Source organism: Trichoderma breve (genome assembly GCF_028502605.1).
Source record: "Trichoderma breve strain T069 chromosome 7 map unlocalized scaffold00007, whole genome shotgun sequence".
Lineage (NCBI taxonomy): Eukaryota > Fungi > Ascomycota > Sordariomycetes > Hypocreales > Hypocreaceae > Trichoderma > Trichoderma breve.
The window spans coordinates 105,127-127,377 of NW_026611593.1; the positions used below are offsets into that span (position 1 = coordinate 105,127).

At 51.0% G+C, this 22,251-nt stretch overlaps 4 protein-coding genes across 4 annotated transcripts; 1 reads left to right on the plus strand and 3 right to left on the minus strand.

The window, feature by feature from the left end:
- Positions 1-1,131: 1,131 nt before the first annotated feature.
- On the minus strand, positions 1,132-13,643 carry T069G_10203 (AMP-binding enzyme domain-containing protein; the record flags this gene model as incomplete). The annotated part of the gene is made up of 10 exons (XM_056177413.1): positions 1,132-2,323; positions 2,384-3,425; positions 3,499-4,113; positions 4,191-6,089; positions 6,172-7,170; positions 7,219-9,186; positions 9,256-9,835; positions 9,923-12,282; positions 12,362-12,527; positions 12,594-13,643. The coding sequence occupies 10 exons, from the start codon at positions 13,641-13,643 to the stop codon at positions 1,132-1,134; spliced, it is 11,871 nt and encodes a 3,956-aa protein (XP_056023703.1).
- Positions 13,644-15,003: 1,360 nt separating this feature from the next.
- Positions 15,004-16,797, minus strand: T069G_10204 (major facilitator superfamily domain-containing protein; the record flags this gene model as incomplete). Its single annotated transcript, XM_056177414.1, has 3 exons — positions 15,004-15,314; positions 15,367-16,510; positions 16,564-16,797. The coding sequence occupies 3 exons, from the start codon at positions 16,795-16,797 to the stop codon at positions 15,004-15,006; spliced, it is 1,689 nt and encodes a 562-aa protein (XP_056023704.1).
- Positions 16,798-17,914: 1,117 nt separating this feature from the next.
- Positions 17,915-18,972, minus strand: T069G_10205 (2OG-Fe(II) oxygenase superfamily domain-containing protein; the record flags this gene model as incomplete). Its single annotated transcript, XM_056177415.1, has 2 exons — positions 17,915-18,565; positions 18,661-18,972. 2 exons carry the CDS (start codon positions 18,970-18,972, stop codon positions 17,915-17,917), a joined length of 963 nt encoding a protein of 320 aa, XP_056023705.1.
- Positions 18,973-20,531: 1,559 nt separating this feature from the next.
- Positions 20,532-21,940, plus strand: T069G_10206 (FAD binding domain-containing protein; the record flags this gene model as incomplete). Its single annotated transcript, XM_056177416.1, has 4 exons — positions 20,532-20,674; positions 20,732-20,876; positions 20,942-21,137; positions 21,201-21,940. 4 exons carry the CDS (start codon positions 20,532-20,534, stop codon positions 21,938-21,940), a joined length of 1,224 nt encoding a protein of 407 aa, XP_056023706.1.
- Positions 21,941-22,251: the final 311 nt, after the last annotated feature.

Consider the following 22,251-nt stretch of genomic DNA (forward strand, 5'->3'; position numbering starts at 1 on the left):
GAATTTACAAAGAAAGATAGGAATTGCACTTCGCAAGTCCCATAGAGAGCCAGTTATCAATATCGCAATGTCATTATTTACTATATTTACCTATCAACTACGTAGCAAAACTTTCCGTATTGTTCACGGTTGGTTGACAATAAGAGAACGTATGCTTGAACTGGGTCAACCAAATCCTGAACACCGCATGGGAAATACGTAGTTCTAACTATTATAAGAACCAAGGCGGAAACACGAACCAGAATATGATCTGTTCTGGCAGCTACAAGCGCATTGCTCTTCAATAAAAGCCCTTATAGCATTTAAGGGATATTTGGCTTAACTAAGTTGTCGGGCTTCATTTATCTAGATAGATGACGGCATTTGAACGAAAGAATCCGGTCTTGCGACAGTTTAACTAAACACACTACCCAGTCTTGAATGACGAGGTTAACTGTAAACCGTGTTCTGTTAATATAAGCCCGTTGGACTATCAATCTATATTAAATCGATTGGTTACAACGATACTCGGTATGCCTTGAAAACGATAACCCAACATTAAGTAATAATATTCTAGAATGATAGGATCAATCAGTGAAATGATTTGAAGCTTGATAAAATCGCTTTGAACAAACCTACCGCACGAAGCTATGATCTCATCTTCATGATATGGGCCCTTGTTGCCATGGTGCCGTGTGTAGCTTCTACCAATTTTTGACGCTTGTTGGGTAACGATGCACAAAATTGCGTACTGCGCTCCAACTGGAGATCATTTGGTACACAAATATGTCTGGGTACTTAGGCCAAAAGCTGCATTGCTGTTATTTATGTGAGAATGTCAGCACCGAAGTGAAAGCCCTGTCACACGCTAACAAATGCCCAGGTCCCAATGGCATCGTCCCAATGGCAACCCAGATCTCAAGGTGTCACATGGTAGCGAACTACAACGGCTCCGTTTTCGCCTACTACGTGACGATCTTGGCCAGAGTCCATTGATATCCTTCCAAGTATTACATCTGGCACTTCTCTTTCTTTAAATGGTAAACAGTTCAGTGAAAGAAATAAAATATGTTTTGCTACGCGAGAAATGATCTAGGTACAAATGAAGAAAAGACTATAAATGACGCAAGAAACAGCAACTACCTATATCGTTCATCTTCGCATTTCCAACTTCGTGCCGTTTACACTCCCTTCTTTCTCAATGGCTATCTCATGTGATGCAAGGAAATAAGGGAACCCGGCCTTTTTAATTTTACCAATCCACTTGAGCAGCGGTATTTTCTCGAGATTGCCGCTGTCGCTTTGCTCCTGATTAAAGCATGCAACCAGCTCTGCGCCCGTCACGGTGAGAAGGCTCTCATAATTGCGGAACTGAACTTTGCCGGACCGCTCCTCATTATTGAGCAAGGCCTCGCAGAGCCATTGCGCTGTCAGCACTGCGGGGAGCATGTCTAGACGACCAGACCACCCGCTCAAGTCGGGTGTTGCGCGTATAATGCTACCATAGTGGGTGAACTCATCCAGAAGGGCTTGGGGGGCATCCTGTCGCATTGTTGCGGGGCAGAGGCGGTAGATGGACGATGGGACGCCCAGATCTGCCGCAGAACGCTCCAGGATGCGCTCACTGGCCCACCTAGTTGCTGCATAACCACTGCTTCCGTCTGTGGGAGGCGGATGCGCCGCAGCCGACACTGCACTTCCATCAAGTGCCGCGGTAGTCCCACCAAATAGGCTTTCCGTGGAGATATAATGGATCGGCAAACGGCGAGGGGCGGCCAGCTTGACCAAGTCGCTTGTCGGAGCGACGTTGATAGGGCGTAGCACGTGGTAGCTGTCCCAGAAAGAGCGAGCGGCACCCATGTGCAGTATGGCATCAGCCGTGCCCGAAAGCTCGTTGAATTCCTCTTTGGAGAGACCCAGCAATGGTGATGACAAGTCTCCTGGGTGGTGGATGACCTTGGGTGATGAATACGCCCTTTCGATGTCTCGCACGGCCAAACAATGGATCACATCGACATCCGGCCTCGCGTCAAGCATGGGGAGCAGGTGCTTGGAGAGGAAGCCGGTGGCGCCCGTAATCACGATTGTTGATCCTTTTCTGGCTCGGTCGATGGGCACGGAGGCAATGGCAGAGGCAATGGCAGAGGCGGAGACGGTAGGCGGCCTGGTGTCGTACTCCCAGTCAATGGTTTTAACGGAGATGGTTTCCTCGACCTTTTGTGCCATTTCGCCCAGAGTATTGGCACCGAGAAGATCAACCAGGGGCACAGCGGCACGGAACCTTTTCCGGATCTCAGATTGCAGGCGAATGATTAAGAGCGAGTTGCCACCGACTAGGAAGAAACTGGTAGAAGGAGTAATATCAAAACCAAGCTGATCGATGGCTTTTCCCAAAACACCCCGCCACAGGCCCTTGAGCTGAATCATGGCCTCTGTCAGTTCTGCATCGTCACTAGCATCGGGCCGGCCAACTCTCTGGGGCAGAGGTAAGCTTTTGACAGCCTTGCGGTCTACCTTGGAGTGATTAGTCAGGGGTAACTCGTCGATTGGGATAGCCACGACGGGTATCATGTACTGCGGGACTGGGAGGTTGTGCAGCAGCTGTTGGAGGAAAGTTTCCCTGTCCGCAATAGTGCACTCTGGTACAAAAACCACATGAGCCACCAGGAACTCCGGGTCGCCCTCGCGTAGCGTGACCACGGCTTCTCGCAGAGCCCCCTGGGAAGCTGCAACAATATTGCTCTCGATATCGCTGAGCTCGATGCGCAGTCCGCGGATCTTGACCTGCGTGTCACCCGCCATACGACTGTGGAAGACCATCGTGCCATCTTGGTTCATGTGGCCAATGTCTCCTGTGAGGTACATGCGTGTCCAGCCGTTTGCGATATCCTCCTCTGTGGCAAATGGGTTAGGTAAGAAGTGTTTGTCGGTGAGCTCTTGGTTTTTCAAGTAGCCAAGCGACACGCCTGTGCCACCGATGCAGAGCTGTCCCGGCATACCAGCGGGCAGCGGCCTCAGTTCCTCGTCGACGGCGTACATGTAATACCCGGGCAACGAGTAGCCGCAGGGAATACGACCAACACGCTCTAACGCTTCCCTGTCTCGGTACGGAATCTCCATTTTGGTGGAAGATATAGAAATCTCCGTGGGGCCGTATGAGTTGAAGAAGTGGAGCTGTGGAAGGTCGAGGTCTGCGAATTGCTGCGTGACGGTCGTCGTGAGCGATTCGCCGCCTCCGAAAGCACAGCGCCAAGAAGTGGCGAGTTTGAGGCTTTCACGGCCATATAGCATCCATAGCGAATACTCGGACGGGGTAGCCTTGGTGTACGTGATGCCCTGCTCTTGGATGATTTTGGTAATCTCCAGTGCGTTGCCACGTTTGTCCCAAGGAACGACATACACCATGCCGCCGTTAACGAGGCCTGTGTAAATCTGGTCCGAAGAGTCTATCCGAAGAGAATGGTTACTGAAAGCTGCGAGGAAGGCAAGAATGGAAATTGGCTAGGTCAAATAACTTACGGTTAAAGGTAAAGGCACTCTGCTGGAGCACACGTTCGGGTCCTAGCTTCCAGGTCTTTGTATAGCCTTCAATCTCATTCCTCAGGCCTTCGTGGGTAACCATGATGCCTTTGGGCGTTCCTGTGGAACCACTCGTATACAAAATTGCGGCAGTCGAGTGCGCTCGTGAGTCGTTGCTAACCTCCTTTGAAGGATTGGTCTTGACGAGGGATACATCAATGAGGCGTGCCGAGGGTACACCGAGCTGAGACGCATCATCTAACGTGGAGGCATCTGCTAAGATCGCTGTAGGCTCACAATCCTGGGCGACGGCTGCCAGACGCGGCAGGGGGTTGCGAAGATCAAGCGGAACGTAAATCGCACCCAGCCGCATGATGGCAAGCATCGAACACGGCCAGTCGGAAGTTGCCTGCTGGAATACAAGTACCCGTAGTCCAGGCCCGACTCCCGCTTCTTGCAAGGCCTCGGCGATGGAGTGAATGCGGTTGATCATTGACGCATAAGTCAATGCCTTACCTGTGCCGTCCATGAGCGCAACCTTGTCTGGATTCTCCCGAGCGACCTGGTCGATTCGAAGGGGCAGCGTCTCTGGCCAGTCGGAAACGAGCTTCGGACCTGTTGAGTATTGAATAAGGGTCAGCCTCTTCAAGAGTGCAAATTATAATTGTGTTAGATAGGAAGGGGAAACTTACCGCGACCAACTTGGACAGCTTCTGCCAGCTGCTTCTCACTAAACCGGGGAATCGCACTCATCGCCAGGGACGGCTCGCTAGTGAGAACCTCAAGGAAGTGGACATAGGTATCGCAAAGCAGCTGGGTTGCTTCTTGGTCATAGATACTCTTTTGCCCGCGGAAAAAGATGAAAGCCGCAGCATCTGTTTCGGTAACGTCGACGGTTATATCATATGCCGTCTTCCCTGTGTGTACTTCTTCTGACATGCGCATTTGGCAGTTGCCCCAATTCTGTTCCTCCTGGTGGCCTTGGCGGTAATCGATAAAGGCCTGGAAAAATGGGCTGTGTGTCGAAGAGCGTGCAACGTTCAGCTCTGACAACAGGACGTCAAAGGGCACCCGCGAGTTCTCTAGCGCGGCATGGCTAATCTTGCGAGCCTCCGCGATGGCCTCGGTGAATGGCTGGTTGTCTTGACGGCGGAATCGTAGTGTCAGCAAGTTGAGGAAGAACCCTATACTTCCCATCAAACTGCTGTCATGGCGAGCTCCATCAGCAACTCCAATGGTCAATTCATCTGCGTCGGTAAAACAAAAGAGTAGGGCTTTGAAGGCAGCCAAGTATAGATGGAATGGAGTGGACCGCTGCTGCTTAGCGACTGTTCGGACCTTCGCAGCTAAGGCGGCATCGACTCGAGCTTGAACCTGGTGAGTGTCGAACTTGGCCATGGGGACTCGGGCTTTTGTTCGGGCCATGGGAAGTAGAGGGAGAACGGGTGGCTGCTCGCCATCCGGGAAAATACGCCGCCAAAACGCCAACTCCTTTTTCATTTCGCCATTCTCAAAGGCCTGGCGCTGTGCCTTTGAGAAATCTGGGTACTGCTTCGGGGCCGGCCCGAGAGACTCACCCTTGTACGCCTTTTCTAAATCTGAAAGGAAAACCTGTAAACTAATGCCGTCCATGATGATGTGGTGGTGGTACATAAGAAGGAAATGTGATGACGGCGAGAGCGTGAGAAGGACCAGCTTCAGCAGTTCGCCGCTCGCCATGTCAAGGTCGTGGGCCCGCAGGCTTTGGTACTCTGAAGCGACATCATCTTCAGAGTCTATTTTCTTGCAGATCAGGCGTACTGGGGAACTAGGGAGAACCTTCTGGTAAGCCTGGGAAGCATCGGTCTCGTCTTGTACAAAGCAGGTGCGCAGAGCCTCGTGTCTGGAAGCGACAAGGCGGACGGCTCTCTCCATATCACCCACGTCCAGGTTGCCCTTGATGTGGTAGTAGTATGCCACGTTGTGAGTCCTCTGGTCGTCCAACAACTGCTGGAGGAACCAGAAGCGCGACTGCCCAAGAGATATGGGCACGCTCTTGATGAACCGTTTCGCAGGGCGCTTGCGCTCCACTGCCGGCTCGGGAGGTGGTGGGAAGTAGGATTGGAGCTTGGAACTGACCTTCTGAGACAGCCGCGTGGCTTCCGAGGGAGAGCCGGACCGGGTCGACGCCTCGGTGGCCGAGTAGCTCGCCGGGCCAGCGCTGAGCAGTGGTGTCCCGGCAGGGCTGACGCTGACTTCAGAGGGGGGACCGTTTGAATCGACAACAAAGGATGGCACCGGGAGAGGCTTAGGCTTCGGGGCTACGGGTTGGGGCTGGGCACTGGAAGCCGGTGGTTGTGACTCCCCTTGTTTGCCGACGCTGACAAGGAGTTCTTCAGGCAGTTTGTCCACGGCCCTGTCGCAAAGTTCGGCTAAGGACGCACCTCCGACCACCTTGAGCACGGGAATGTCCACTCGGACTTCTTTCAAGAACCACGAGCGGACCTCAACCGCGACGAGGGAGTCGATGCCAAGCTCAACAAGCGGCGCATCGTAATCTATATCCTGGCTACCCAGCTGCAAGATCACGCGTAGCTTGGTGGCGAAACATTCTGTTGACACAAGTTTGTTAGCACAATTCATCGGTTACTATTAATGCAGCTCCCCTTATCATCTTCATCCAGCTTGTTTTACCTTTGAGGATGTCCAATGCCTGCTCTCGGCTGGTTGCCTTGACCAGCTGCCGGGCTGCGGGGATGTTGGACTTTTTGTCGGAACTGTCAGACTCCAGCTCGGCCACCTTGGCATCGATGACACAGTGGGAGAAGAAAGGGTTGGTAAACCATGGCCCCTTGATGTTTTCGTCTTCGGAAAAGTTGCGAATACCAGATGTCACCACCGCGAAGGGTGTCTCCTCAGCGTCCTTGGGATCCGGTCGGCCAGCTCGGATGGTCTCGGCGAATACCTGTTGCAGATCAGCTTCGGACAGTCGTTGCAGACCGAGCGCGGACAGCTGATCCATGACAATTTGGCCTGCCGACTCAATATATCCGACACCAGCCACCTGTCCAATGTCAAAGGTGCTACCTGCCACACCACGACGGCGTCTCTGCCTAGAAAGAGAGTTGAGGTAGCCATTGGCGGCCGCATAGTTGGCCTGGCCGAGGTTACCGACAACGCACGCGGCTGACGAGAACAAGACAAAGAAATCCAGATCATCGTCGTAGAAAAGCTGGTCCAAGTATATAGCACCATCAATCTTGGGAGCGAGGACTGTTTGCATGTCCTCAACTGTCATCTTGGAAAACAGGGAGTCGTGGAGAACCATAGAACCATGAGCCACGCCGCCGATGGGAGGGCACGTTGCCCGGATCTCGTTCATGACGGTCTCGACACTTGTTATATCAGTGGAGTCCATCGAATAGATCTTGACATCGCCACCGGTCCCTTGGAAGCTCTCGATCCAAGCTGGCTCAATGTTGGGGTTACGACTCATCAGGCAGACACATCCGGCTCCATTGGCAACCAGCCACTTGGCGATGGACTGCCCTATCTTACCGGTGAGACCTACGAGGAGATATGTCTTGTCCCTTGAAAAGAGGCCGGTGCTGTCGATCGAGCTCACGCCCACCTTGACAAGGCCCGTTGAAGGCCAGAATACGGCGCTTGTGGCGTGGTAGGTTGCGCTGGTGTCTAGGTGGTCGGCTGCAATGACCAAATCTTTGAGTTCCCCTTGCTCACCAGCCAAGGCGGATGTCAGCTCATCTCCCAAACAGGTTTCTCGGAGGCGATTAGCCAATGTATCGGGATCACAGCTCGAAGCAACCGTAGACTCATTCCGGACCAGAGAAGAGATTTCGATACGATGGCAAGTCGACGGCAATAGCTGGGAGATCCGCAGGCCGAGCCCGGTGCCAGCAGTCAAGTCCAAGAAGTGGGTAGGTTTGGCACTCGGCATCGCCTTTCGTATGCCATAGTTTGATGCACGTCCGCTAAGCGGTACCCACGCCGAGTTCTCTGTGCCCGATTTATCGTCTGCATCAAACGTGAAAGTGAATGTGACGGCTGCGGGAGATGCACGGCGAGACAAAGCCGCGGCGAGGAATCTGTCCTTGTTAGAGCAGTGAACAAGTACGCTGCTTCCCGGCGACAGACGGTCGATCAGTGATGAGGCAAGGATTTCGCTGGCAGCGGTGACAAGCAAGCGAGTGCTTGACTCTGATGGGTTCTTCGCGTAGGTTTTGGCATCCAGAGGTGCTTCCAACGTTGCAACTGGGGCCATGGCCACCGAGTTGGTTGTGGAAAGCAGAAGCAATGGACGGCCAGTGGCATCCTCTTTGGAAACGGCGAGGAAGAGATAGGAATCCGAGTGCACATTGAGCGCCATGAGACTGGAGGAGTCTACCCAGAGAAGGTTGTCTGACCTGCGCGGGACAAGAGACGTGGGCTCTGCCAACGACGGCGGAGAAGTAGCGGACGGCGGGGTCAGAGTGACAGTCGGGCTGCGGATTGGTACCTCCTTGTAGATGGTACGTCTGGCCGAATTGAGGCGGGCGTTTTGCTCGACGTTGTTGACAAGTCTTGGAAGCAGCAGAGTTCCATTTTCCAAAAAGGCCTCGGACTCCTTGGACCAAAGGATGCGCTGCTGGTCTTCTTGTCCATCAGCTCCAATGGCGGGTGTCTCCCACTCGTCAAGCGAAACCAGCTGCAGCAGGTGCTTGGAAATGGCTTTGGGCACATCAGACTGCTGCAGATCAGAGACATCGAGGTGAGCAAGATTGATATGCCCAGACTCGCGACGAACGACACGGCTAAAGGTGATACTCGACATGTGATATGGCTCTTCAATCAGAGCACCCGATGTGATCCACAAGACGTGCTTAGCCAGCTCAAACATGCGCTGCAGACCTCCCATCCCTTCACTAGTAATATCTTTGAAGATAGGCGAGTCGATATCGACCAAGTTGATAAAAGTACTTTGTGGCGCTAGATCAAGCGATTCCTCGTCGGTGGGCAGGCTGTCGAGGATTGTCAGCTCGCCGCAGAAGCGCCTGAGATTATCAGCCAACTCTTCGGCCAGGCGAGCTGTTTGCAGGCTTTGGTTTCCAAGAATGACCAAGCTCTCAATGTGTATCGGCGGCGAAAGGGATGAAAGCGGTTGGCGGAGGAATGTGACACGATCATCGACTGCCTGCGAGGCCATGATGGAGAATGGCCAGGCTACCGTGTCGATTTCAGGAGTCACGGCGTCGACACCCGCAAAACCAGCCTTGCGCAGAGCCGAATGCCACTGGCCTGGGCTAATGGTCGGTGCCCATCTGCGTCCATCCTCAACTCCAAGCCACCAGCCGGCAAATGTGCCCCAAATGAGCCCAGTGCGGATGGGGTTGTTGTTGGTGATTTCCAGAAGCAACAAGTAACCACCAGGCTTGAGCAACTTGCGTGTGTTCACTAGTGTTGTGTGAAGCGACTCTGTGGCGTGGAGGACGTTAGATGCAATAACAATGTCGTACGAGTGCTGCTCGTATCCTTGAGCAGCTGGAGATTTCTCCACATCAAGGACCTTGAATGTCATCTTGTCGCTGTATTCCTTGAAGATCTCAGCCGCCTTCCCGAAGAATCCTAGCGAGATATCAGTGTAGGTATATGAAGCCATCTTGTCGCCCATGGCCTTAAGCACGTATTTCGTAGCTCCACCGGTACCGGCACCTGCAAGTAGAAGAAGTTAGTTACATGAAGGTTTGTTAACACCGAAACAGATGGATGGGGTATACTTACCAATCTCGAGAATCTTGGTATGAGGGTAACGATGGGTGATCTGCTTCATCATTGACGCCAAGAACTGGTTGTATCTCTGGAATCCAGAGCCCAGCTTATAAAAGTCATCCAGCATGTTGTCTTGTAAAAGGTGCTCCAAAATGGTCGTCTCATTACGGACTGCTGGCGGAATCTTTTCTCCCACGGTGCGGATCATCTTCACATCCAGATTGTCCGGATACTGATCCATGAGAGCATTGATCTCTTCAGCGGTGTCATTGGCCCACTTTCTCTGGAGAGTTGGGTGCTGGCCCTTCTTGGCAAGATCGAGGGTACGCTTCACCCAGTCGTGCAAGTACTTGTAGTGTGGCTGTCCGTTGGCCCACTCGTCATCGGATAGCTCCGAGTCCCATTTTCGAACGTAGTAGTACGCCATCCGTTCGCAGGCATGAGCGAGCTCCTTTTCCAGTGCCGTCGGACGCACTCCTTCAGCGACTGCAGCGCCATCTGGGGCGGCAATGTCGAGCTTTGTGTGGGTAAAGAGAACCCGATCATCAGCCTGGGTGGCGGGGGCGAACGTCTTGATGCTGAGATCTTCGATCTGCACTGCCGAATACTCTCCATCCTCGCTCAGCAAATCTACATATCCCGAGAATGAAGTCGACGTGCCGTCGATAGAGGCACGCACGGGAAGTCGAGTGCCCGTTGCCGGCAGCGAAGAACAGAGGGCCGGGTTAACGCGGACACTTCGAATTCCAGTGGGAACATGTAGAGACCATAGTCGTTCGTCGCCAGGGCTTGAATACGCAAGCATAGCCGCATGGAAAGCGACATCGAGTGTGCTCGGGTGGAAGAGATATGGCGAGGTGTCCTCCTCCGAATAGACGTACGTGGCCACCTGTCCGGTAGCGTAGTCAAGCCGACGCTGCATAGACGAAAAGGTCTTGAATGGGCCCGAGTAGCCATATCCGAGACCTTCCAGGGTCGAGTAGAAGCGATCGGCATCAATTGGGAATAGATTGTAGTCTTCGGCCGGGGGAGCCATTAAGGACTCCACGCTCGGGGTGCCTAGAATGATTTTCACAGTGGCAGTGGCAATGAGCTCCATTTCTTGCTCTGACCCAGAGCTGAGAACGGGAAGGGAGTAGCAAGAGAAGTTAGCCGTAAGATACTGATTCTGGTGTTGCCGAATGTCCGTCAGCGTCACCAGGGTTTCAACACCAGATGTATCTCCTTCCTCAAATGTGACGGCTCTAGGAATAGCCAGATCGTTCACTTCGAACACCTTCACCTCTTTGTCAGCTGCCAGGAACTTGGATGCCTCCAATGCCATGGCGATGTAACCCGCGGCTGGGAAAACCGTCTGGCCCTGAAGTTGATGGCCCTCCATCCACGGCATCTCGGACACTTTCAGTATGTTGGACCAGCGAAGATCCTGTGGGGTGGATTCGGGAAGGATTGTGCCCAAAATCTCATGCGTAGCCTGTTTGCGCCCACGAAGCCTCTTTGACCTGCGTGATTCGTTCCAATGCAGCCTTGCGTGATTCCACTGGTAAGACGGCAAGCCGACCACGAGCTTTGGCTGACGCTCTTCGTCGCTGACAAGCTTTGTATAACTCTGGAAGTCGACGTGCTGGCTGCCAAAATGAGTCCATACGAATCCTAGGGCGTCTGAGAAAGCATTGACATCGTTGGCCCCACGGCTCAAGACACCGCTGTACGGGATGGGAGATGGCCGTACGTCGGCAATATTTTGCGTAGCCGGACCCTTGAGGGCGGGATGAGGGCCTACCTCGAGTACGAGACTAAGTTGCTCGTCGCTGGCGACGGCGTTCTTTACGGCATCAGCAAAAAGCACTGCGTTGGTCATGTTGTCTCTCCAGTAAGTGTCCTTCAAAGCATCAATGGGCTCCATTCCTTGATTGCTGGGAGTAACACTGGAGAACCAGGCACACGAGTTGTCTTTTCGGGTCTTGTTGATTTGGATTCCACAGCTCTGCAGAGAGGAAATGTATGGGTCGCCACATGGCAGCATGTGGTGAGAGTGATAGGCAGTGTCGACCTTGAGAACCCTGGCAAACTTCTTTTCATCGTCAAACACCCTCTTCGCATGTGCGACTGCATCAGCATCACCGGAAAGTGTAACACTGGCTGCTGAGTTGTGAGCGGCGACAGCCAAACGGCCCTTGAAAGCTCGGAGACTGATGAGATCCTGTGCATCTTCCCACGACGTGCCCACTGCAATCATTGCACCGCTTTGGCCAGTAGACGCGTTCCCTGCGAGTCGTGCATGCAATCCACGATAGTAGGCAATGCGTACAGCGTCGTTGGCCGAGAAGAATCCAGCGGCATAGGCTGCAGCAATTTCACCAGATGAGTGTCCTACAACGGCTGAGAAACTAATACCAGCCGACTGTAGCAGATCGACAAGGACGACTTGGATGGCAGTACACAAGGGCTGTGACAGCGCGGCCTCACCAATGCGTGACGTATCACTGTTCGCCATGATTTCGGCCTTCAAACTCCATTGGGGTCGGTCTGAAGCCGGAAGGGCCGCCAACGACTGCTCCAATTCATCGATCCTCTTGGCCACGAAGGCAGACGACCTGATCAACTCGGCTCCCATGGATGCCCATTGGGCGCCTTGACCGGTGAAAACGCCCAGGATCTTGGGTCCCGCTGATGCCGCCTTGGAGCTCGACTTGGTTCCAACGGCTATGTTGGGATTTTGGGCCAACGGAGCAAGCTTTGCGTCGATTTTGGACACCAATTCCTCAATGTTCAACGCCGACAAGGCCAGCTTGGTGGGGAACTGGCTCCTGCGAGACTGTAGCGTCCAGGCAAGGTCCTTGGCGTTGACCTTTTCCTGTTGTGCCCTGAGGTAATCTGCCGTTGCACGCAGCTGGGCGACAAGCGAGCTCTCTGAAAAGGCCGAGAAAACGAAGGGTGTAAAGATGGCACCATCTTGGCTGCCGGATGTACCTTCACTTTGGCCTGACGGGCCCCGATATTCCTCAAGGATAGCATGAGCATTACTTCCACCGAAACCTGCTCTTGTCAGATCAACACGGTCACTCAAAGGATCTACCTCTACGATATAGGTACAAAAAACACGGAAATGACATACCAAAGCTGTTGACACTGGCGCGTCGCGGGACACCTGCTGGGAGTTGTGGCCACGGGATAACTGCTGTAGGGACTTGAAGTCCCTTGTAGAAAGGCTCAATGTCCGGATTGAGACGATTAAACAAGAGGTTGGGGGCAATCACGCCGTTTTGAATGCTCCCAGAGGCCTTCAGCAGTCCTGCGAGACCAGCTGAGCCTTCCAGATGTCCTATCACCGTCTTAATGGAGCCTACATACAGAGGCGTATCGCCAGCGCTTTTATGGCGACCAAAAGACTGATAGATAGCAGCCGCCTCCTTTGGATCTCCGGCCTTGGTGCCCGTGCCGTGGGCCTCGAAGAACTGCGGGCTATCTTCAGCACAACGCTCCGGGTCCAGCCCGGCCTGGGCATAGGTTTGCCGAATCAGTGCTGCCTGAGCTTCGGTGCTGGGTACCGTAATGCCATTAGAGTAGCCGTCTTGGTTAGACCCAGTGTGTCGGATGAGACATTCAATGTGATCGCCATCTGCAATCGCATCGCTAAGGCGCTTCAAAACAATGGCCGCCATACCCTCTCCACGAGCATAGCCGTCGGCGTCGGCGTCCCACATGCGCGAACGTCCGGTTGGAGAAAGCATCTTCAATTTGCTTTCAATCACATACATTTCAGGATTGAGGATCACTTGCGTACCACATGCAAGGGCGACACGCGACTCGCCTGTGCGAAGGGCTTTTACAGCTTGGTGCACGGCGATAAGACTCGACGAACAAGCCGTATCGATGGTCATACTAGGGCCATGCCAGTCAAAGAAGTATGACACACGGTTGGAGATAATAGCACGGTTAACTCCAGTGGCAAAGTAAGTTGGGACAGTGTTCAAGTCGCGAATACCGGTATCGTTATAGTCGACGCCCATAGTGCCGGTAAACACCGCCGTGTCGGAGCCTCGGAGGCTCTCCATGGTGTGACCGCCAGCCTCGAGGGCTTCGTAGACAGTCTCCAAGAGGATCCTTTGCTGTGGATCCATCGAATCTGCCTCATTGGGACTGATGTTGAAAAAGGCAGTGTCGAACAGGCGCAGGTCTTCTTGTAGGAGATAAGATTTCCTAACATTGGTGGCGCCGTGGTGTTTTCCATCTGGGTGATAGAATCCGGTTGTGTCGAATCGATCTGAGGGGATATCCGTACACACATCTTTTGGGTCTTCTAGCAATTTCCACAAAGCGGAAGGAGAATTAACGCCTCCAGGGAACCGACAAGCGCTTCCCACGATTGCGATCGGCTCCAGATTTTGGGATCCCATGGTGATGGAAGTGATAGTGAAAGTGATGGTGAAAACGGCTGGTGTAGAATGTAACTGAGTGTGGGAAGCAAACAGGTTTGTCTGTCTATAGCAGGTTGTTTGTTGAATACAGCCTTGCCGCTCAGCAGATGATGGGACTGAATGGGGTTGATATCTTCACAACAACTTGTTGGCAACTTAGATCATTATTTTAGTCTTTTCTAAGACTGGTCAGTGCCTGACAGTTAGAGAGCCTTCTTTTCGGTTGCTATCATGGTCCTTCGCCTAGTCGCCGACAATATTTCATTCATGTCAGCCGATATCCCCGACTGCCCGGCCCCGAAGTTTATATGTATCAGTGGAGTATTGTGTATATTCATTCCGAGTTCAGATAGATGTTCGGCGGTCAGATCTTCAACATCCTCTGGGTGGTCTAGCCTGCTTCACGGCGTTCGGCTGCAATGGATTACATGTCACCGAAAAGTCAGCGGGTCCATTCCGTCCCCGGAGAGCAATTCTCCTCGGAGAAAAACTATTTTCTTGATAACGTTCAGCTTGTCTCATCAATTCGTTGTTTTGAGAAAACAAACAAGCAATCAATAAACAAGCGAACAAACGAATAGACAGGCAAACAAACAAACACATAAACGATATTCGGCGGTTAATGACGTTAGCCTAACCCTTGAAGCGGCTGCACGTCTCCCCCACCCACGCTCTCCATGGCTGTCAGCCTTAGCAAAGTGGGTAAGCCTCTTCTCAGCATGTCTCAGCCTACACCGAAGCCTATAGAGACATCCTGGCTCTTGTTATGTAAATGAAACCCCTGTGGCTAAGTCGTATCCATGGTGTCTGAGACAAAAATCTCGAGCTGTCATTGTTAGTCGTTCAATGAAACAATATCTCGTAGCAAGCATCTTCAACTCTACTGTGTTCATGTGTACTATATTCCGGAAGGTGCCCACATATATGGAATAAAGGAAACAAATATCGCAGGGAGGATGTATACGGTTCACTGGATAAAGCAGACTCGCTCTGAGATTTACGCGGACGTCTTAGATCTTTTCGGTTTATACACTAGTAACACAGGAAAAGATAAAATGAATTGAAGAAGGAAAAAATTGGAATCATGACTAACTAGGTTCTTGGGTAGTGGAGCCGATGGCGCACTATGAGTCCTACATTCCCCCATAAGACCTTATATCGCTACATTACCTTGATATCTCGCCCAATCACCACCAATTAACATACTGTTTTAATTCACATGCAATCTCTCAACCCCCAGTGCCTTGACTTCTTTCCCTTTCCACGCCCCATCATCACTAGTTGTGTGCAATATCTCGCAAAAGTTGATCGTGACCATGTGAAGCGAAGACCAGGCAACTTAAGCCATAGCAACTGCCTCTCCAGGCTTCAAATTGATCTTCTTCCATGGAACGATGAAGCTGACCAGAAAAGCCGTGCCAACCAGTCCGACTGAAACAGCAAAGGCGGCCTTGAGACCATCCATGTATGACAAGATGACGCCTGGCAGCTCATCCGCCGAAAAGACTGAGCGAAGGTCGGAGGCCCCTGTTGCGAGAACCAGTAGTGGAGAAACTCCCGGTGCGTTGGTTGTCAAAGAGTGAAGCAGCCTGTTGTTGAAAGCTGCTTGGGCCGCCGAGATGCTGAATGCACCTCCAAGGATCTGGAAAACTATGGATACTCGTTAGCTAAAACTCGGACTTTTATCTTGTCAAGTACATACAGTATAGACTCGATGTAGCAGGCGACATGTCGTCAGCGTCAACCTCGGCTTGGAGAATATTCAGGGCATTCTGGAATGGAAATGCAAGACCAGCACCAACGAGAACTTGATAGCCGATCCATTTTCCACTGGACGTGTCGACATCGAGCGTGTAAAGCAATCCAGTGGCCACTGCCGCTACTGCTGCGCCAGCAGTCATGTAGGGGGTCGCCATGTGCGTCTTCTCCACGGCGGCTCCTCCAAGGATGATGAACAAACAAGCGGAAAGGACCAAAGGCAGGTTGTCAACACCGGAGTGAATAGCACTAACACCCTTGATGCTCTGGAAGTAAATGGGAAGGTAGAACAAGAGCAAAAAGTAGCAGCCGACGAAAAAGAACTGGAATATACCGCCAGCCCACATCACACGGCGCTTGAATAGTCTGTAGGGCAACATGGCGTAATCGCCTTGGAAGTATTCCCAGGCAGCAAGCGTGACCATTATGAGAACGAATCCGACAAGCAGCCCGATGACCACACTGCTGTTCCAAGCATGGCTGACGCCAGCGTACTGGAGTGCAAGGATGAAGCTGATAATACCGCCCATGGCCAGCACGGTGCCGACCGGATCCATGTGCAAGAGCTTCTCCTTCAGCGTTGCATCTTGTGTAGTGGAGACACTCGGGGTTCTGAAGAAGAGGAAAAACAAAGCCATAGCAAGTCCACCAATGGGCAAGTTAATATAGAAGCACCATCTCCACGTTACTTTCTCTGAGAAGGCTCCGCCAATAAGCGGTCCAAGGATGAAAGCAATACAATAGGTGACTCCCATAGTGCTCATCAATGTCGGTCGTTTGGCGGGCTCTGCGCTGAACGCCAAGATGACGGTAGAGCCTGAGGTGATACCAGCACCTCCAATACCTGCAATTGCTCGGCCGACAATGAAGGTGTTGGAGTTTCGAGCCACTCCACAAATAAGACTTCCTAGCTCAAAGACGAAGACTGCTATCGCAAAGGAGATCTTCAAAGGAAAGTACTTGTAGACTTTGCCCCAGGTGGACTGGAAACCGCCGAGGCACATAAAGTACGCTGATCCGTACCATGATACTTGACTGAGGCCGTGGAACTCATCCGTGATTTTGGGGATCGCTGTACCGAGAATAGTCTGCCAGTTTATCAGTAACTGTGGCATATTTTTGTTCGACTTGCATCTCTTACCTGATCGAGGGAGGCTAAAAACATAGCCAGGTTGATAGCCAAGACAAGAGTTATCAAGCGTAGCCCATGCGGATATTCATCTGCAGTCGGCTCATTGTTGGAAATTGCGGCCACTTCTGAGGTTCCGACAAGTTTCTCGGGTTGTTCTGGAGCAAGAGAGCTATCCTCTTGGGACGCTGTAGTCGACGTATCGACATTCTCAGATTTCCTCGTGGCACTGTAGTCTCCGCTCATCTTGGGTCCTTTCCAAAGAGGCTTTGTCAATAAATATGACAATACTTTCTGGCGAATAGCTCAAACTTACCAGGGTGTAGGATCAAAGCCTCGAGTCTGATAAGACAAAAGCTCTGTAATTTGTGAAAAGAAGCAGTGCAAAAACCAACTACCGGGACTAACGGTAAACGGAGCGGCACTCCTAGACATGAATATCAGAGATGCGAAAGCTGCATTTAAACAGAATGCATCTGTGAACTGTTCAACAGCCCACTTTGCATTGGTCCAATAAGATATCAGGACGTTGTTGATTCCTTCGACTAATACGGCATGCGGCTGGGCGCCACGTACGGAGGAACGATTCGGCCGACCGCTAGCTCGTCTTCCTCACAATATCACTTCGGATATTTTGCTGACGAAGATGGACAGGGGTAATGAACGCCACAGAGTCGTATTGGCGTAGGTAGGTGCATGCATGTCGGGTTAATAGCTACTTGAATACTTCTGAAATACGCGTGGCATCAATGATAACAGAAATATTCGGCTGCGTTTGCAACCTGGAGCGGAGCGGAGTTTTCAACATCTTGGCAGGGCTTAGAGGACTTATGATCTATGTAGACAATGTACCATATTGACAGCGCGACCTGCGTGCCTAGGTATGTGATTGGCTAGATATTCCACGTGCTGAAAGACGCTTGGGATACCATCTATTGTATTCAGCATTGTGCAGATAATGATGAATCAAGCTTGAACAGCCCGCGCATGTTCCTTGGTAACGCAAGCGTTTAAGTCACCTTCTTGATCTTTCGCTGCTGCTAGCTCCAAGTCCACTGCATCACAAACCAACAATCACGACGTACTCCGAACATTTAGTCATATGTACAAATAATCTCAATATAAGACCGCTGAGGGCACGAACAGTTAAGTGTATATCCCATATCTTGAGAACCCATGGCCCAGATAGAATGATACATCCCAACAGAGCCTAGTGATCGCATGGTAATGGGACTGGCGCAGGGGCCATAATTTGTCCTAGATACTAAACTAACAAAACGTCAAATAACTTCTACTAAGAACATGTACAATTTGTTTCCCCCGTCGCTTTCTTTAAGTAAAGAGTACCAATATCGGCACATCTTTAGAGCTCTCCAACTTGAGCAAGGCCCTCTTTGTGGATAGACATTTGGTGACGGAATCGCTTCACTAGCAATTGTCCAACGGTCTCCTTGTTGGGATCCTCTGGATTCAGTGGGTTGGTTGCGAACACGTCACCGTGCCAAAAGGTCGCACACGAGAGTCTTTCGCCCTCTGTTTTGTTGATGACCCTGTGCCTCACACTCTTGTAACGGCCGCCGCTCCACTTCATGATCATGTCACCACAGTTAATGACATACACATCCTCGATGGCGGGAACGGAAAGCCACTTTTGCTGCTTTTCCAGCCAGACCTCGAGGCCGTCCTTTCCTGCTTGCTGTAAGAGAACGGTAACGCCTCCAAAGTCGTTGTGCGCGCCCACACCAAACTGGCCCGGCAAGGTTACGCTCGGAGATGGATAGCGGATCAACTTCATCTGCACAAGTGGCCTCTTGGCAAATGCTTCCATCAAATCCGTGCTATAACCCAGACCCTGGAGTAAGACTTCCCAAATAGTCTTACCTAGCTGGCTCGTCTTCTGGTAGTATTCCCACACCGGGCCACGAAAGTCCTCTTCAGGAAGATTCGGCCAGACGTTGGGCCCATAAAAGCCGGAGAACTCCACAACGGGATCTTCTCGACCAAGGTAGTAGGCCTTCATACATAATGTTGGTAGTCAGCTGAATGTACAAGTAGCAGCATGTGACATGAAGAAGGTCTAATATTCTCAGACCGACAGGGAACACGCACCTCTTTCGAATCCGGCATTGCGTCTCCCTCTCGCATTGACATGCCTGATGCTTCATATCCTCGACGGCACGGATTTTCCAGATAGGAGAGCTTCATTTTCTCTTCCTTGGGCATGCTAAAAAGTGTGCCGAGACTTTTCAGCAGCTCCTTTTGCAGGCTTATTGGTATACCATGGCCTTTAAGCTGGAAAAAGCCAAAGTCCCGGCAGGCATCCCGGATTTGCTCAATTACATTCTGCCGATCATCAGGCGACTTTGGCGACAGATAGCCGCTAAGGTCAATGATGGGCAACGAGATATCTTCTTCCGACATGATAGTTGTAGATCTAACAAGGCGGGCCTCTGATTGAAACACTTATAAGGGGAAATGTGAGATGTGACAGTCGGTGGGTGTAAAAGAAGAGAAAAAGACCGATAACAAAGCAAAAAGGCAAATCCTGATACTGAGCCACGATATATATGATGTTCTGCCCTTACCTTTGATGGTCTGAGGTCAACAGCATACTCAACAATTCGCTATACATGTCTCGTACGACTGATCGTCTCATCACCTACGAAGTAAAGAGGTATTCGAGGTACACCCGATACAGTACGCGGCCTCATTGTGTATTGGGAGCGGCGACTATGCTTTCACCCGCCATGCTCTTTCGGCAACAAACTACGTCATAATACACCGGGTGTCTAGGGTCCAGGGTCCGAAAGCGATTACTTAGTCCCACTATCTATCAGGAACGAGGCTTACGCGCGGGGAGATCCGATGTAACTCAATCTGGCTTTGATCTCTGCTAGTGAACACTGAGAAAACAAAGAAGGTGGTTGTCAAATCGCGTTTCAATTCTCGCACTGATTGTAATTAATGTAGGTTTATCTTAATCACCAAAATGGCTGTGTTTTTGGAAATAGCTTTTTCAAGTTGTATATCTCTTTGCTACTTGAAAAGATTGCGCAGTTGTTTTGTAGGGTAGGGTAGATAGCTAGAGATGCTGTGGCGGGTTTAGCATAGAGCTGCAGGGTTGCTTACGATTTGGGAAACGAATGGTGAAACATCGTCCGATTACAAGTAACCGCCATCGACATGGATATTATGCAGCTCTAAGTAGAGACAACCGGTAATTCCGTACAACTTTTACTCTTTTAGGCAAGCAATAATAATAAAGTTGAAGGTCAACACACTTACAGGAGATTTTGGCAGCAATTAGTCGCCGTATCTGTGAAGCTGACAAGGCAGGTTACCTGCATCTTTTCGACTGTCAACCAATCAAAGTATAAGAAAATTGCCAACATATGATCCGTTTACTACCATACGAATTAAAGAAACTCTTGCAAATCTAACCAGTACTTATATATACCATTTACCCGACAGTACTCTGTTCGGAATAGCGAATTTGAGCACCAGTCAAGTTGAAAGCTAAGTAGTGATAAGTACCCCAATGCTGACATTGACAACAATCCTACCTTGCCACCCCCTACCATCCCGAGGGACGCCGTACCAACAGCTAGTTCTGTCTAAAGCGGTACACCAAAGACCTTGTAGCAATTAGCTGTATTATCTGTTACCTTGACAGCACCCGTATTATCCGAACCGCAAAGGTAATTTGCTTATTGGTTGTCTGCCACTGTTACAACTTACAGGTGTGGGATGATGGGGTGGCATCATGTTAATATTCACTGGACCGGTCAGCTTGTTAGCGTTCGGCGGTTGCCAAAATAGGAATCGCCAGCTGCCGGCGACTTCATATTATTTAAATATTATATATCATATGTTCGCCTTCAGTTCCTGTGCCATTCTTATATAAGGCAATCTCCAGAATTCTTTTGTATTGGCGTACATTTCTTCTGTACTCAAAAATATTCGGTATCCAAACATTTACAATGCACGTTCTTATTGCAGGAGCCGGGCTTGGTGGGCTCACACTGGCCCAGAACCTCCGGAAACGGGGCATTTCCTATGAGATATTCGAGCGCGATGAGCATAAAGATGCGCGATTCCAGGGATGGGCCATTGCTTTGCACACGTAAGCACCCAAGAACTCTAACTGAAAGCCTTACGGCGCTGTATGGCTTATCACCAGTATTAGCATCACAGACGAACTTGTGGCATCTATGCCATCTGATATGCCCGATTTGAGACAGGCCACAGACCACATGTCTCCTCTCAAAATCCCTACCCAGATCTGTCTATACCCCGCTGAAAGCAACGTTCGAGTGGGGTGGGAGGTAATTATCCACCTTAGGGACTATGGGAATCACAGCTCGAGATACTGATAACATGCCTTTTGCAGGATTGTCCAGAAACGCCCTTTATCCGCGCAGAGCGCTACCGGCTGAGGAATCACTTGGCTACCAATATTCCAATTCAGTGGGGAAAGCGTGTCCAGCGCATTGAACATGATGATAAAGGCGTCGCTGTTTATTTTGAAGACGGAACCAGTGCCAAAGGAGACATTCTTGTCGGTGCTGATGGTGTGAAAAGTGTTGGTATGTTATCAATTCTGATACTTGTGTCAACATTCTCAATTGCTAAGATAAGAAACGCCACAGTTCGACAGCAGCTTCTGCAAAAGTCTCACGATGAGGTTCTGAAAATTATCCCACTGGCCGCCATCGTGGGCGAGCTGAAGCTCTCTGGAGAGGCCTTCAAGCGCCAACTCCAGCTCAGCCATGGAAGCTATTCGCTGATTGACTCCGAGAAGGGTTATCTGACTTTCTGCTCGCTGCATGACGTCGCGCCTGACGGAAAGTCGGCGCGGTACTACTGGATCATGTCTCGATCAGACCCCACCATTGCCGATCCAGACCACTGGCTGCACAAAGCCACCCAACAAGAGAAGTTGGACCACGCCCGCGAGGTCATGAGCAATCGAGAACCCAAGTTTCGCGAGATATTTGACCTAACCCCTGTTGAGGGTGTCAAGAAGGAGACTCATATCTGGCGCGACCTCGAGCTTTCTAGTCTGCCAGCTGGCCGGGTCGTTTTAATGGGCGATGCGGCACACGTCATGACGCCCTTCCGTGGCGAGGGAGGCTATAACACATTCATCGATGCCATGGCCCTTTCCAAGATCCTAGACCGACTTGACAAAGAAGACAAGACTCATGACATCGAATCGATCAAGGCTTCTGTTAACGAGTACAATGCTGAGATGTTGGAGCGCGGGGTGAAATCCGTGCAGCTCTCTCGAGAGTGGGTTGACGGGTCGAAGGTTAATTCCAAGAAGCCGTTGCTTGCACCTATGAAAGTCATCCCATTTTCGGAAGTCCCTCTGGAGGTCGCGGCTTGATGGACCCAATTATGGGTAGAGCAACGCGATGACTTCTCTATTAGTGCAATCTGCTAGTTATGAATTACGGATATTAGTTTCAAAAGCCAAAAAAAGGGAGAAAAAGGACAGAAAAAAAAGACGAATGTGGCTTTGAGTCTTTGCTGTGGACTATTTGGGATTATGTGATAACTGCTCCTTCTTTGGCGTCTATCAAAGATTATCTTTAATCTTATACTCTTGGATCTTACTCCGTATTGACTTTCTCGATGGATTGGAAGTCTTGGGTTTGTCACTGTGATGCCGCTGAAGAAAGTGTGCCTTAGGGTTCT